This window comes from Geotrypetes seraphini, chromosome 5 (assembly GCF_902459505.1).
Source record: "Geotrypetes seraphini chromosome 5, aGeoSer1.1, whole genome shotgun sequence".
Classification (NCBI taxonomy): domain Eukaryota; kingdom Metazoa; phylum Chordata; class Amphibia; order Gymnophiona; family Dermophiidae; genus Geotrypetes; species Geotrypetes seraphini.
Genome location: NC_047088.1, coordinates 34,145,817 through 34,162,388, shown reverse-complemented (window position 1 = coordinate 34,162,388; position 16,572 = coordinate 34,145,817). Strand labels below are relative to the sequence as shown.

The window sequence follows — 16,572 nt, the reverse complement described above, 5'->3', positions numbered from 1 at the left end:
CTGGAGAACTGGAAGTTTCCCCGCTTCTGCTCTATAAACTGAGCCAGACACAAGGCTAAGTCTCGGTCCAGCTGATGCTCCACTGAGCACTTCTGTCATCCTGAGGTCCTGAGGCTCAAGCTGCGATTTAACACACATAATAAAATAATTTGCTCTCCTAATCCGTTGCTGCTTTACACCAACACCAGAAGCTTATTAAAAATCCAGGGGTGGTGCTTCCTTGTGCACTGCAAGACCTGCCCACAGGAAGTGCTTCCTGCAATTTTTTAACACACTCACAGGCTGACTGACGAGGCTGTTTGGGCCATAAACAGCCTATAGACAATATTTGTGATGCCCCTACCTTAGAGGGTAATTAAAGCATTTTCTATTAGAGGTCAACCAAAACAAGGCTTCTTTTATTTTGTCCGAACCTGACTCTGCAGCCGAAATTTGCCACTAAGTTATGGCCGAGACTGAAACTGAAAATGGCAAAGTCCCAGCCTGGACAGCACCCGCTTCCTCACCCCACAACAAGATAGAGCCTTCTTTCCCCCTCCCCCCCCCCCTTGACAAGACAGAGTCCACCCCCTCCAGGTCTACCTTACACCCTGGTGGTCTAGTGGACTAAACTGGGCAGAAGTAATGCCTAGTCACTTCTGTCCTTGCTATATTTGCTGTCAAAATGGCTGCCAAGACCTTTAACGCTGAGGCGGTATTCTAATTATTATGCACACAACTTTTTGGAACAACTTTTTGGAACATGCCTATGATCATGACTCCTTTTGAGTCGCACACTAGTAGAGTTAGGCATCATGCCTTATGGCAGTGTATAACATGCAAACTGTGTGCCGTGCTGAGGTTGCGGATGTGCCGTGTGAGCCAGCCAGCACTTCTCCTCCTCCCCAGTACCTCTCCTGCTCTGTGCGCTTCTCCACACGCATAGTAATTTCAGGGTTAACAAGCTCAGGGACCCGTCTGGTGGGTCTCACGTATGCACGTATGTCAACGTGATGACATCACACACGCACGTCATGTCAGCACATTGACGGCCGCATATGCGCGGAGACCTTCCAGCCGCGGCCCCAAGTTTAGCACGCTGTGGCTTGGAAGAGTTTGCAAGACACTGCCTTATTGAATAGCAAGTAGCCCGATAAGCGTGCAGATTTTAACGAGTACCAATTAACATCAGTAATTGGTTGTTGATACCTAATTATTGATGGTAACAAGCTAATTAACCAATTAATTTGCGTGCACATCTTGGCAGTGTGCCCAAATTTGAGTACCATGTATAGAATCTAGGGGATACAGCATTTAAAAATATTTGGGTAGATATACAGAATATATGAACACATTTACACCTATTTTATGATATCACCTAGGTTGCCTTTATGAAATATTACGAAGATAAACAGTTCCACCTGAAAAGATAGAATTTTAAGTTAAGGTGCCATTGCCTAATATGTATAAGCTCAAATTCAGTCATCAGTCACGAACATAGATATTATATGCAAAACATACTGTATGTCCCAAAACTGAGATGCTGAAGGAAGCTACAAAGACACCACCTGGCAGTTATACATTCACTTCTATCTAAGGTAACCAGAAGTCCGGATTTCCCCGGCTATGTTCTCTTTTTGAGGACATGTCCGGGGGGTCTGGACGGCTTTTCAAAACCCGGCACTTTTTCTGGGTTTTGAAAAGCTTGGAAGAAATCATGTCATGTGCACGCGCGCATTGCTTCTGATATTATCGCGTTGCATCTGTGCATGCACGGATGCCCTCTTGCCCGATGAGAGCAGACAGCGGGCTAGGATCTGGGCTGGCCTAGGGGTCTTGATTTCCCAAACGGAAAACCTGGTAACCCTACTCCTGTTTCTCATCTAGTGGCATAGTGCGGACCGCCCCAGGTGCCAGGTGGGTGAGGGCATTGGCACCTCTCCACCCCACGCCACCCTCGCACCTTCCCTCCCTCCCACCCCATACCTCCGTATTATCTTGCTAGCGCGAACAACTTCTGCCTGTTGCTTGCGCCAACCTGGTTCCCCTCTGAATCAGGCCAGGAAGTGACATCAGAGGGAAATCCAGCACTGGCACAAGGTGCATGCTGGCAAACATTAAGAGGTATGGGGGGAGGAGGGAGAGCACATATATGGAATGGGGTGGATGGGAAGGAGCGAGGGGGTGCAGAAGGAATAGGGATGCGGAGAGGAGGGCACCACCGTCTCGGACGCCTCGTACCCTTACTACGCCACTGATCTTGTTTTCCTTGTTCTGTAACAGGAACAGTCTCAGCTGTGGTGCTGAGCAACCATGAAATGTCTTTTTTAATATACCTCAAGTTTATTGGGCATTCCTGCGAGCTGTAATTATCAATTTCTGCAAGAAAAGAGTCACAAGAAATGAGAATGTCTAATGTTCTAAAATCAATGAGTATGGATTTTTGGCATGGCTAGTTTTCAAGGGTTTGTCCAAACCTGGTCGAGACTTGAATAAACATTCTTCTCAAAGCTGGCTGCAGTCATGACAACTTTCAGGTAAAAGATGAGAATGGGATACGCTGCGAATCATTGGCGAGGACCGTTTCTAATTGGATTGAACATGACTCTGCACGGTTATACTGATTATGCTGAGTTTACTTTGTGAGCTCTTTAATGTTTAAACTTTGCTACATGTAGATGGAACATCATCCACCAGCTAAGACTCACTGAGATTTCAGTGTTCATTAATTCTTGGTTTATTTTTTAAAATAAATAAAATAGATAAAGGTCTGAAGAAGCGTCCCATAATCAGGAGAGGGATTTTATATTTCTTAAGTTTCAAACGTCTCTCCTGAATCTTAAGAACTGCAATTGAGTAGATAAAGAGGTCCTCATAATTCTAAATCGCAGCAGCTATAGCAAGCAGCTAAATACATAGCTGAGGTTTTAATTAGCTGATGGTTCAAATTAGTAACTGTGATTTCAGTGACTTTGTACTCCTCATTATGTCTCTCCATATGAAGCCTTCAGTCCAGCATCAAGCTGAGCTGAAAAAGAAAAAGGTGTGGATATTTTGGTTATCTTCCAAGTGCAGTTAAGCTCTACGGAGACTCTGCTCACTCTCAATAGAGATATGAGAATTAACTGTTCCTTATTAGATGCATAAAAAAAAAAAAAATTAGCAAGCAAATTTGCTTGCAACAGATAACATCAGTGTGCATCTCCAATCTGCTACTCAAATTGTCATCTGGAATTTGGTAGCTAATTAAATGATGCAAAATACAGCCAAAAGCCTCGTAACAAATCAAATATGATTTGGAAGTACATAAATGTCCCTCAATGCCTGTCGCATGAGGCATTGCCGGCAAAAGTTGAAGCTTGCGTCTCTTCTTTAATTCCTTCAGGGTGTTGACGGCCTATTTTTCTTTCAAAGGAGGAACGGGATTTGATTTGCAAACTCAAAAGCGCTTTGGGTTTTCTTCGGCAGAAAGCCACCTGCGATCTGTGAGCTTGTCGTGACAGTCTGGCAGGTACTCGGAGTGGCCTCATGTGGACATGACTTGACATCTTGCTTGGGTTACTCTCAGGTGACCTGGTCCAAGGTGCCTACCGGAAAGTAGGTGTGGTTAGAGGAGGATGATGGGCATATCGTGGGCGTGTTTTGCGTGTAGGTGCCTAACAGGCCAAGAAAACCTTGACATAAATAGAGTGTGCCTAAGGTTCGGACGCTTACCTGCGCCTAAGTTCACGTTTGGCGCCGCAAGCCATGATTCTATAAACAGCGCCTAACTTAAGGTTGGCATGCGCTACGCGCTGTGTTTCTCGGCGCCTTTGTTTTGTAGACACCATTTATAAAATCAGGGCCAAAATGTTTGCTCTGCCGACCTATATCCGCAGAACAACATTCCGGCATATACACAAGTACAATTTACGCCGGCTTGGACGTGTGCATAGAACTGCCACCTCTCATCTGTCTTAAAAGGTTGTGGGTACTGTTATATTCTCAGCAGAAAAGAAGAAATGGGCATTGCCTCTTCGCAGAATGAGCTAACCCTTCTACACCTCTTCAGACCAGGTGTGATCACCTTAAAGTCTTCTGTGTAGCTCTCTGTACTAGGGTGGAATAACTAATCCCCTCCTTGCCGTTTATTTGAATGTGCTGGGCACCAATGTGTAACGTGAGCTTTAGTGCAGGACTTTTGCTTCTGCGCCGAACCCTTTTTTCCGCATCAGGCGCCCCTGAAACCTGTCTGCAGACACTGCGCGAACCGCGCTCTGCCACCCGCACTATCGTTCTCCATCAGCCTCTCAGACAGGAAATAAAGAAAATCGCACAACAGAGTCCCTGTGTGTGACCACAGCAGTAGCAAAGGGAACTCATCCTTTCAACACTCCGGGATAAAGGATTTCAGTCAAGGGCTCTCAAGATAAAGAAGAGCAGAAGGTACGATGTGACTTTCTACTCGGCTGTTTTATGAGAAAAAAAAGGACTCATGTTAGACGTACGGGTCGTATCAAAGCAGGCGGCCGTCCTATTTCATCAGAGCTTCTACTGAAAAACACCAAGACTTGAGGATGTTTAGTGCCATTGTGCATTTGAAGGGGCTACTTTGTGTTGAGTTCTTTATGGTTGACATTCTTAACTCTTATCTCGTAGGATAAGCACTAGAACTGTACTATACATGATAGGAGGAAAAACAAACAAACCCCAAAACGTGCCATTGAGCTGCCAGAAGGTAGGTTAGTTGTTCAATGGGATGTTAGCTTGAGTATAGCTGAGATGTCGTATTAAGATGGCAGGTCTTCAAAATCCACAGTCCCTCGCCTCCTCTCCGACACCCTTCACATGCTTAGTTCTGTATTGTGCAGTGTGTGGTTTGGCGTGAAGAACAAAGACTTAACAGCTGTTCGAAGCAGACATGTATTGTTTGAGATGGTGATAGTCTTCCTTGATTTCTGATACAGTTGCAGAAAAAGTACAAAATAGGGACATATTTGATGCAAAGGACCAGTGGTGTGATAAGGAGGGTGGGGGGCACAGGCACCCCTTCTCCTCCCCACCCCGCTTCCCTTCTCCCACGCCTCTAGATGTTCACCGCCGTGAGCAACACCTTCGACGTGCACCTCGGGCGGGGCCGTTTCTCCCGCCGGCGTTACTTCGGGGGCGGGGCTGCGCATAGGAAGTGATGTCAGAGGGAGAGCCGACGGGGGTCACCAGGGGCAAGTTGAAGCTCTTGTTGCTCGCGGCGGTGAACGACGAGAGGGGGAAGGGAAGTGGGGTGGGTGCGCGAAAGGGGGATCGGGGAAGGAGTGGGGGGCAGAGATGAGGGTGGGGGAGGGGCGACACCGCGCCGGCTGCACCTCTCACCCTTGCTACGCCATTACAAAGGACACAGCTTTCATTCTTTTACATATTCATGAGCTTTCCAGAACCCCCTTATTTTTTTTAAAAAATGCAACTTGTTTGCAATCAGAGATTAAAGATATATGTTCTTTATGTAATTATCCAATTTTCCATGTACTTCCTATAGTGTAGGCGGCCATAACTGGTCATGGATGCTTATTATTTTAGATTTTTATTAACTGTCTTTTCATGAAGAGATTCACACAAAGTGGTTTGCAATTCATTGAATAGTAATCAGGTATTCTTAGGTATTTTCTCTATCTGACCCAGCAGGCACACAATTTAATCTACATTACAATGTTATGGATATATGTAAGCATGACAGTGGGATGACTGAGAATATAAGCTATTGTTTTTGGCATCTTACACTTACTTTGTGGTGACATCAGGGTGCAGTTTTCCTATCCCCTGTTCCATTCGTTGGCAACACTAGAAGAGTAACTTTGCATCTAAGGACACGGATAATAATAAAGTTTGGTTATTTTACAATGAGACTGAAAGTGTATTGGCCAGCTTGGAGGTGGAGCCACCAAATGTCTAAAACCCCAGTAAAAGGAGTTTTATTTTCTTCAAGATGTGTAGGGCCTGTAAATCAAAGTTTCTACGATTGAATATGGTTACTGTTGCCAAATAATTTTTATCCAAAAATGTCTCTCAGAATTTCATGTGCCTTTTTCTGTTTTAACAACAAGAGGGGAAAAGCTTACTGAATTGGCCCTTAACTGGCTTGAAATGATTAAACATTTGCCCTTTGTTTTTTTCTTTTCTTTTCTTTCAGCCACTATGAACAGGACCGAAGTGCACTTAAAAGGAAAGAATGGGAGCGAAGAAATCAAGAAGTTCAACAAGAGGATGATCTGTTTGCTTCAGGCTTTAATCTCTTTGGAGAACCCTACAAAGTAATTTTGCAGCTTACACTTTCTTCATTAGTAAAGAGCAGATTTTCACCGAGTTAATATTTAATGTATTCCTTTATAAGTCGGGCACGTAAATGGTTGACTCATTTCCATCGGAGCCTATTTCACAAATGAGTTGATAGCTTTGGATCAGACCATGTGGTCTCACGGTGAAGCCCTTGGGGAGAATCTTGTTATTCTTTAGTGAATGAACCCAGTGTGTCAAAGACACTGGTGTCTGTGTGGAATCATGCTGCCGAAAATTTTCCTCGCCGAGGATTCTCCCCTGGAGGATATTTGCTGCCTGAGGTGTCTAGCATGGTATCCTGGACAAATTCATCAATGTGCAAACACACAGCCTTTCCATTCATCCAGTGACCTTAAAAAAGGCAATAACTGAATTATTGTTAAAAGCTAACCTAAAATTAGTAGGAAGCAAACTGCAAGCAAGTTTGTGTATACGAGATCATTGAAATGCATGATGCAATCCTTGTTGAAATCAAAATCATAAATATATCTATTACGAAAAGTGGTAATGTAAATAGGCCAATATTCAAAGCTAATTATATTTCATTTATTTATTAAAACTTTTTATACCACCTATACTGCCAGTGGCTATCTAGGAGGGTATTTATATTAAATATTTAAAACAGAGAGATATAAGACACTCCTTTTATTAGATAGGAAAGTAGAAAAAATATATATACGAGTATAGTCATAACAAATTATCCTCCTCCTTTACAAAGCCCGCACTAGCGTTCTTAGCGCTGGCCGCTGCGGTAACAGCTTTAATGTTCATAGAATTCCTACGAGTGTCCGAGCTATTACCACAGCGGCCGGCGCTGAAAACGCTAATGCAGCTTTGTAAAGGAGGAGGTATGTTAGTAACATTTCTGCCGTGCTATCCGGCCACTCTGGGGGAAATTCTGTAAATGGCGTCTAAAAAGATGGGTGCCTCTAATATAGACGCCTGTCTCTTGTCAATCACACGTAATATTACAGAATCACGCCTAACTTAAAACTTACGGGCCTGTAATATAGGCCAGGGTTTTAAAGGCCTATATTAAAAGCGCCTAAGCTCTAGAGAATCACGCCTAGCGGTGCCCAGTTCCTTCTCTGCCCTTAAACATACCTATTTTAGAGTTAGGTGCCTTGAGGTGCCATTCGATAGGCGCCTATCTTCTGTAGAATCGCGCCTAAGAAGATGGGCCCCTACAGACCAATTCATTTTTATTATTTTAAATTATGAACTTTTTTTAAAGCTCATAATTGAAGCCAATTTAGAAATTAAGCTCCCCTTTTACAAAGCTGCGGTAGAGGTTTCTACCACGGCCCGGGGTGCTAAATGTTCCGACGCTCATAGAATTCTGGGCTGCAGTGGAAACCTCTATTGCGGCTTTAAAAAAAAGAGGGCCTAAGTTAGTGGCTTAACTTTAGGCTTCTTTGATAGAATTTCCCCCTCAGTCAACTACCTAAAGATGCTCTGCTGAAACTGGCAAAGTAAAGTTTTCAAAAGAGTTTTAAACTTAGGGAAAGACGTTTCACCAAGAATCTTTGGGGGTAGATCATTTCATATCTTCGGGACAGAAAGAAAATTGCCCGATTATGAGTAGATTCTTATGAGGCAAATTTTGCATAAGGCAGGACTAACCTGTTGGAATCAATGGAACGTAGAGAACGCGTTAGTGTGTAAGGTGTAATCAAGAACGATAAGCACAAAGGTTAGTCTGAATAATAAAAATAATAATAATTATAATAAAATTTTATGAGTCAAGGTGAGAATTTTAAGCCAAATTTGATAGGTAATAAGGAGCCAATGCAAATAGATAATGGGGTAATATGTGTTTGCTGGCAGCTGGCATAATTAGCTAATCCATAGATTTTGGAAAGTTGTACGGATAGGGGCAATTCTATAGTTTGATACCAAGATGTAGGCGCCAACACATGGGATGCACTTAGCACCAGCTCTGTAATGGCACTTCGGTGTACCTAAGCTGCTACAGAATCCTAGCACAAAGTTACGTTGTTTCCTGAATTTATCATGTCCAGTTACGATTGGTAAATGGCTGGGATGCTCTAAGGGCACCATACAACCTGTGCAACTGACGCTTAGAGATACGACCAAAGCTTGACCATTCTCTGCCCTCATGTACTGTATCCCCCCTTCACATATCTGCTAAGTGAGTTTGGCACATGTCTTATAGAATAGTTCTTGGCATTTGCATGCATAATTAAGAGGATAAGAATTGCCATATTGGTCCCAACTACCAGGCAGAAGCCCAAAGAGTAGCAACATTCCAGAGCTGAGAATGTGATGTCATAATGCCTCATTCCACCAATGCCTAAGAGCCAAACTCATTAGTGATGTCACAATAACTTGATTGTCCTATACTTGGCTCACATAAGAACATAAGAGCTGCCATACTGGGATAGACCGAAGATCTATCAAGCTCAGCATCCTCTTTCCAACAGTGGCCAGCCCAGGTCCCAAGTACCTACCTCTGACATACGTATGCACAAGTTATAGATTGAGGCCAGTATTGGGTTGTTTAGCAATTTAAAAGGCCCCAAATTATCTACATTATTATGGGATGAGATAAAGCCAGAGTGAGAGCATCCCTAAAAAATATCTGGGATGGCAATATTCAGCTTCTCTCTGGATCGGTTAGGCCTGCTGAATAGGGGTCGGAAAAATGAGGATGGTGCAAACAAAGGAGCAAAAGAAACAAATACTGTGAAAATATTTTTAATATTTATACAATGTCCGTTTAAAAAAGTTCTAACAACATATATGTATGTGGCACAAAAGATAGGACTCAACATGGCCGTGTTTTGGCAATGTTGCCTGCATCAAGAGTTACACCATTTAATGGTTGTATCACACAGGATTCACACAACAGACCACAACAGAAAACCTACACACTGGTGCACCTAAAACTATCACAAATGATTCACATCACGTTAAGTGTTAGTATGCGCTGATTGCCACCTAACATAGAAATTGCTATTAGGGAGCATGGAAGGGATGGGGGCTGTACCTTACAGATAATGCAAAGACTGGAACTGCTGGTTAACTGATAATGTGGCAGGTAATTTAAAGCAGTTAATGCTACCTTAAGAGATATAGCTGACTGCATAACCGCAGTACTTGCGGGTCTAGGATGATGCCGTGATTTTCTCCTGCCGCCTTGCTCTGCCCCGAATCTGCTCCTTGCCCCAACTGTCTTCCCCAAATCTACTCTCCTGCTCCTTGCCCTGACTCTCTGCCCCGAATCTGCTCTCCTGCTCCTTGCCCCGACTCCCCCAATCTGCTCTCTTGCTCCTTGCCCCAACTCTCTGCCCCGAATCTGCTCTCCTGCTCCTTGCCCCGACTCCCCCAATCTGCTCTCCTGCTCCTTGCCCCGACTTTCTGCCCTGAATCTGCTCTCCTCCTTGCCTTGGCTTTCCCCCGCCGTGCAAGCCCGTGGTTTTAACCCATGAGTTTAAAGCGGGTTAAAACCACGGGCTTGCTGGGCTAGTCTAAAAAAAAAGTTGCTGCTCTTAGACGCATGTGCAGACCATCTGCAGAAAGTCTGTGCGTGTGTCGGGATTGCTAAAGAGCACTACAGAGCCATCCTGGCATTTGGCATGAGGGCAATTCATGAATCAACCCCCCGGACACGGATCAGATCCCTCACAGATCAGATCCAATCAGTGCCCTTAGTGAATCTAGCCAGTGTTTATAGATATGATATTAGTTAATATACAGTAGAATTAGGAAGCCTCATAGGCGTAGAATGTTGGGAAGAGATCATAGTAAGATAGGAAGGTTAATATAGAAGTGGCGGCTTCATAGGCAGTGGCTTAGTAAGGGGGAAGGCAGGGTGCGGATCGCCCCCAGGCGCCGTCTTGGTGGGGGCACCGGCACCTCTCTGCCTCCCCATGCCACACTCGCGTCCTCTCTTCCCCCCTCCCGTACCTCTTTAAATCTTTGCCAGCTCGAGCAACTTTTCCGGCCTGCTGCTCACACCAGCTTGGCTCCCTCGTAGATCACTTCTGGCTCGCGGGGCCAGGAAGTGACATCAGAGGGAAAGCCAACGCTGGTGCGAGCAGCAGGCTGGAGAAGCTGCTGGTGCTGGCAAAGATTTAAAGAGGTACGGGGTGGGAAAGGGAGGGTGTGAGTGTTCTTTTGGGGGGGGCATGGAAGGAACAGGGGTGATAGAAAAGGAGTGGGGTGGAGAGGAGGGCGCCACCGCCTCAGCCACCTCCTACTCTTGCTATGCCACTGTTCATAGGTATGGAATATTGTAATGTGTACTTCTGAAGAAAATAGACTGTCCCCCTCTTTTACTAAGGTGCGCTTACTGATTATCGCGCTCTAATCAAATTATCGCACGCTAAATGCTAACACATCCGTAGACTAGCATGCACACGTTAGCGTTTAGCGCAGGCTAAATCGATTAGCGCACGATAATCGGTTAGCGCACTTTAGTAAAAGAGGGCCTGTGTTTGTCTTCTTGACTATTGTAACATTGTCTATCTGATAATTACCAAGAAAGAATTAGCGAGATTATTACTGATACAAAATACAGCAGTTAGACTCATCTACGGTTTGAAGAAATATGACTATGCTACGTTATTTTTTTGCGAGCTGCTTTGGCTGCCTTTGGAGGCCCAGGTACTGTTCAAGCTGGGTTGTTTCTGTTATAAGGCTCTATATCAGGGGTATCCAACCTGCGGCCCAAGGGCCGCATGCAGCCCAGTGAAGTATTTTGTGCGGCCCCGGTCGAGGGCGATGCGGTGTTTTCTTCTGCTGCCCCCGGGTGTTTACCGTCTTGCCGGCTCCCTCCTCTGTCTTGCTGCAGCATTTGCGCGTTTGTGCGGCCCCAGACACATTTTTTCCGGACAATGCAGCCCAGGGAAGGTTGGACACCCCTGCTCTATATGGTACAGCCCCTATCTACCTGGTTAATGGATTTTCCATAGCTTCACACAAACATAGCAGAAAAACTCACGCTCTGTTTAATTTCCCTTCTGTGCAGGGTTGCAAAAGCAAGACATTTCTTAATCGTACCTTAGCTTCCCATGACAAAGAATTTCGATCATTGTTGCTCACAGCTCATTCTTATAAACACTTCAGAATGCAGTTGAAGACTTATCTTTTTTTCTAAATATCCGACTAATTCATTCATTCTATTCCATGGATCATGTTTGCTGTTAATAATCTTTTGCAAACCGCATTGAACTTATGTTTACGCGGTTAATAAGTACAATGTTATGTCATGTATGTTATGCACTAACCTCCTCTTTTACTAAGGCGCGCTAGCCGATTTAGCGTGCGCTAATCGTGCGCTAAATCGGCTAGCGCGCCTTAGTAAAAGAACCCCAAAGCAAAGTGTGCAACATGTTTAAAGCATTTCTTTTTGTCAGACTTTACCACCTATGTGACAGTTCCCTAATTCCACTTTAACAATCTTTGGTTTTTTCCTTCTAAATAAAAAGCTGTTTTTCCCCTCCTTAAAAAGTATATGAAAAATTTATAATTTTCTTTATCTTTTTCCTCCTTGCTTCCTCTGGAGTTGTGGCATGTAAGTGGTTTAGAGCATATACATTGGGGACAGTGGTGATTGAAGTGCGGGCAAAACATTTTGGCTTCTTGCCCTTTAAATAAACTGATCTAACAGTAGTGTAGAAGCTTGCTCAAAGTGCTTCTTTTGCCCAGTGCAAGATGTTCACAACATCTGGAGAGTGACTTCATATTTGGAAAGGGATAAAACCCCTCATGCATATGGTTAAAAAAAAAAAGCTGTAATGTCTTATATAATTTTAGGGAGGACTGATCGTTCAAATCAAGAAAAGTGGTTTTTCACCGAGCCTCTGAGCCACTTTTTTATTTGTTAGAACAAACATTAGGATTGCTTGCCAAAATCAATAAATACCTTTCTGCCAGAAATGTTTCTAATCCTCAAATTTGAAGGAATAAAGTTCTTACTACCTTATAAAAGACACACTGCTTTACAGTGGATTTTCTGGAATTTTCAAATCTGCTTAGGTTTGAAAAGTTTCAAATCAATTTGTACCTTTATCTTTAAGTTGTTTTTGGACCACTTCTGGCTGCACAGTAGTTATTTATAAAGTACATTTGTTGCAAGAGGCTATCTCAGCATGAAGCGAAATGCTTTCTTAATTGTGCATATGCTTTGGAGAGGAAGCAGAAGTGTCTAATTGTCCGCCTTGTATGTGTGTAAAAATACACAGCATGCATGCTTTTTGCCCATATTGAGCTCAGGGATTCCTAGGCTCCAGTTAGGGCAAAGAATGCATCAGCAAACATAGTTTTGCATTGGGTTTTGAGGGGCTGCTAAAAGGTTCTCAGCCCAACCCATAGGCAATGAAATGCTGGGGTTTTTTTTTGGGGGGAGAGGTTCCCAGGAGCTCTACCCTAGCCCCAGCGGAATCCTTCAGCACAGTCCATCACCAGCTCCCAACTCTACCTCCTACCTCTTCCTGGCGTTGTACTTTAAATCTTCGAGGCAGGCCTGCTCGTTGATGCTGTGCAGCGGCTGCCCCTAAGATATAAATGACAACATTGGGAGATGGGTGGGCACCAACCATCGACCGCCAATTTTTGGGGAGGCCATGGCCACTGTGGCCTCCCCTCATTTCGACGCCTATGACCCAACCAACAAAGTTGGGGTAGTCTCCATTGAAGGCTATAGTCTTATCCAGAGATTTTCCACATTTTTCTGACAGAATGAAAAACGTGGAAAATCACCAGACTAATAGGGTCTTTTACATAGGCGCGTTAGCCATTTTAGCGTGCTCTAAATCTACGCATGCGCTAAACGCTAATGCATTCTTAGACTAACATGCACGCATTAGCGTTTAGCGCGCGCTAAAATGCTTAGCACGTTTTTGTAAAAGGACCCTTAAGTGTATAGCCCTCAATGGAGTTGGTTGGACTGAGAACGTTTCAGCATCCCCTTGTAGATCTCTGTGGGGTTTCCCCCTAGACAGATTTCAAGAGAAAGCCCACGTATATTTTCTCTTTGAAAATTTATTCCAAGTGTTGAGTTAGGTTCATAGACAACGGCGTGAAAAACAAAGGCGCGCCCGGACAATTGAGCGCAGCGCGGAGGTGCGCGCCGCTCTAAATTACAGTTTTTAGGGGCTCTGACAGGGTTTTTTGTTGGGGAACCCCCCCACTTTACTTAATAGACATCGCGCCGGCGTTATGGGCGGTTTGGGGGGTTGTAACCCTCTACATTTTACTGTAAACTTAACTTTTTCCCTAAAAACAGGGAAAAAGTTAAGTTTTCAGTAAAATGTGGGGGGTTACCACCCCCACAACGCCCCCACAACGCGGCGCAATGTCTATTAAGTAAAGTGGGGGGTTCCCCCCCACGCCACCCCATCAGAGCCCTAAAAACAGTAATTTAGAGCGGCACGCGCCTCTGCGCTGCGCTCAATTGTCTGGGCGCGCCTTTGTCCCGGCGCGCTTTTGACCTGACACCGTTGAGTTAAAGTACTTGTGGATTTTGCAAGTACCCATGTAATTGCTCCCCCCTTTCTCTCCCCCCTCCCCCATTACTTATTTTACAGTTTGGATGAAGGACAAGTCTATATATAACAAAATACATTCTTAGCTTATTTAAGATACATTATTGGAATGAAAATGTTGGATTATGGTATGCTAAACAAAATAAAAGCAACTCCTGCGTCTGTTACTCCCAAGCACTACCCAAAATACTACAGCAAGGTTTTTTGGGATATTTTTCTTCTCAAATTTAAAAGGTTAGATACATTCCAACAATTCCAAATGTTTAAAATAGTTTCCAGAATATGAGCTAAGAAAGAATTTCTATTTCCTACATGAGTCATATATTTTCCAGGCCTATTGGTTTTCCCTAAAGCTGTAGTTCTCGATCTTAACCTGGAGACATACATAATTGGTACAGACATACATTTCAGGACAGCCAAAATGAATATACAGGACGTGCGATAAATTAGCATATATTAATGGGCAATATGTAACTTCAGGATTTCTGGATAAAGATAGCTTGATAATGTTTCTGGTTAGGTCAGTGCCCATAAATATAGACAACTAGCTGATGCCCCGGCGTTGCCCGGGTATTTAATTATAGCAATAACACTGTAAATGGATTCAAATAAAGATACTTTATAGTGGTGAATGAAATTATTTTTTTACAGCTTAATAAAAAGTACAATATTCAAATTATAATGTGAAATATTTGACAAAATGAATACATTACAACTAACGCAAAACGTGATTATAAACAACATTTTTAGTTTCACCTCCTGGAGCAAGAACATATAAATTCTTGGGTGAACCCACCCTTGAGCAAGCAACATAGAGTTGTGGGCCGCGAGACCCCCAGAACATATCACCCCAGGTAGTGAGGGATCTGCATACCAAGTTTCGTTCAAAGCGGTCAAGCCGTTTTTGCGTGATCGCGGCACATACACACACACATACATACATACACACATACATACCTCCGATTTTATATATATAGATTAAGAGACATCTGGATAACTTTTAACTGTATATCTACTGAACATTACCATTTCAGGTTCAAGTTTAAACCAGCCCCCGCACTCTCCTCATTGTAAATGACTAATCTCTGGCTAGACATCAAGATGTCTAGCTGAAAGCTCAGTGTTTAGGAAGCCAAGAAATAAAATAACAAACATTTATCCTCTTAACTCCCAAAGGTAACCAGAGAAATGCTTTTGAATTTCAAACCCTGTGTCTCTAGTGTAGGTAATTATATCGTGCCTGTATTTACATAAGAATGTAAGCATCGCTATACTGAGATAGAATGAAGGTTCATTAAGCCCAGAATCTTGTTTCCAACAGTGGCCAATCCAGATCACAAGTACCTGCTAAGATCCCAAAGACTAAAACAGATTTTATGCTACTTATACCAAAAATAAGCAGCGGATTTTCCCCAAGACCCTCTTAATAATGGTTTATGGAATTATCCAAACCTTTCTTAAACCCTGCAAAACTAACCCCCTCTTCTACGAAACTGTTCTAGCAGTTTCTAGTGCAGAGAGCCAAGCTGAATGGTCTGCACTGCTCCCGACGCTCATAGTAACTCTATGAGCGTTGGAAGCAGCGCGGGCCATTCAGTGCGGCTCCCCGCGCTAGAGACTGCTAGCGCAGTTTCGTAGAAGAGGGAGTAACTGTTTGTACCACATTCTGGTAACTATACTGTACTTTCAGTGAAGACATATTTTCCTTTTTTTTAAAATCATTTTTATTAGAAAGGGTTCAACAAGATAACAGGAACAACACTGATACCAAAAGTGCGAATACAAAAATGCAAATTCAAACAGCAGGTTATAGACAAGAACTTCACCCCTGTAGAAGTCCACAGAGAAGGTACAGTTACAGGAGAACATCTGAGGGAAACTAGCCTCTCCTGGATTGCCTTAAATTCAGGCTTACGATTCTCATATTTTAAGGGAAGAGTATGTAAAGATGTTAACAAGGGGCCCATTTTTGCTTATTCTATAAACTCTCTAGATAAAACTGCCACACATATTAATTCAAAGGCTCACTGTGCAAGAAAATTATCAAATACGAGTCATATCTTTATTTATTTATTTACCGCCATGAAGAAAAACCAAAACGAATCAAAATGCCCGAATAACGGGAGATGAGGAAACCTAAACTTTCATAAAACATATACAAAATTGGGGGGGGGGGGGGATGGCTCTGGGGGAAAGTAACCTCGAAAAGGACTTGGGAGTGTTGGTGGATACAACAATGAAACCAACGGCACAATGCGCGGCAGCCTCAAAGAAAGCAAACAGAATGTTAGGTACTATCAAAAAGGGTATTGCAACCAGAACAAAGGAAGTCATCCTGCCGTTGTATCGGGCAATGGTGCGCCTGCACTTGGAGTACTGTGTCCAGTATTGGTCACCGTACCTTAAGAAGGATATGGCAATACTTGAGAGGGTCCAGAGGAGAGCGACACGAATGATTAAGGGCATGGAAAACCTTTCATACACTGAAAGGTTGGAGAAACTGGGGCTCTTCTCCCTGGAAAAGCGGAGACTCAGAAGAAACATGATAGAGACTTACAAGATCATGAAGGGCATAGAGAGAGTAGAGAGGGACAGACTCTTCAAACTTTCAAAACACAAAAGAACAAGAGGGCATTCGTAAAAGTTGAAAGGGGACAGATTCAAAACGAATGCTAGGAAGTTTTTCTTTACCCAACGTGTGGTGGACACCTGGAATGCGCTTCCAGAGGACGTTATAAGGCAGAGTACGGTACTGGGGTTAAAGAAAGGATTG

At 43.6% G+C, this 16,572-nt stretch overlaps 1 protein-coding gene across 1 annotated transcript in view; it reads left to right on the top strand.

Annotated features, from left to right (window-relative positions):
- The window catches only part of AFF2 (AF4/FMR2 family member 2), an 877,713-nt gene that overhangs the window by 280,986 nt on the left and 580,155 nt on the right, over window positions 1-16,572 (top strand). Inside the window, exon 2 of the mRNA XM_033945510.1 lies at window positions 6,143-6,263. Within this exon, the coding sequence (XP_033801401.1) occupies window positions 6,143-6,263 (121 nt within the window). The remainder of the gene's footprint in view (window positions 1-6,142; window positions 6,264-16,572) is intronic.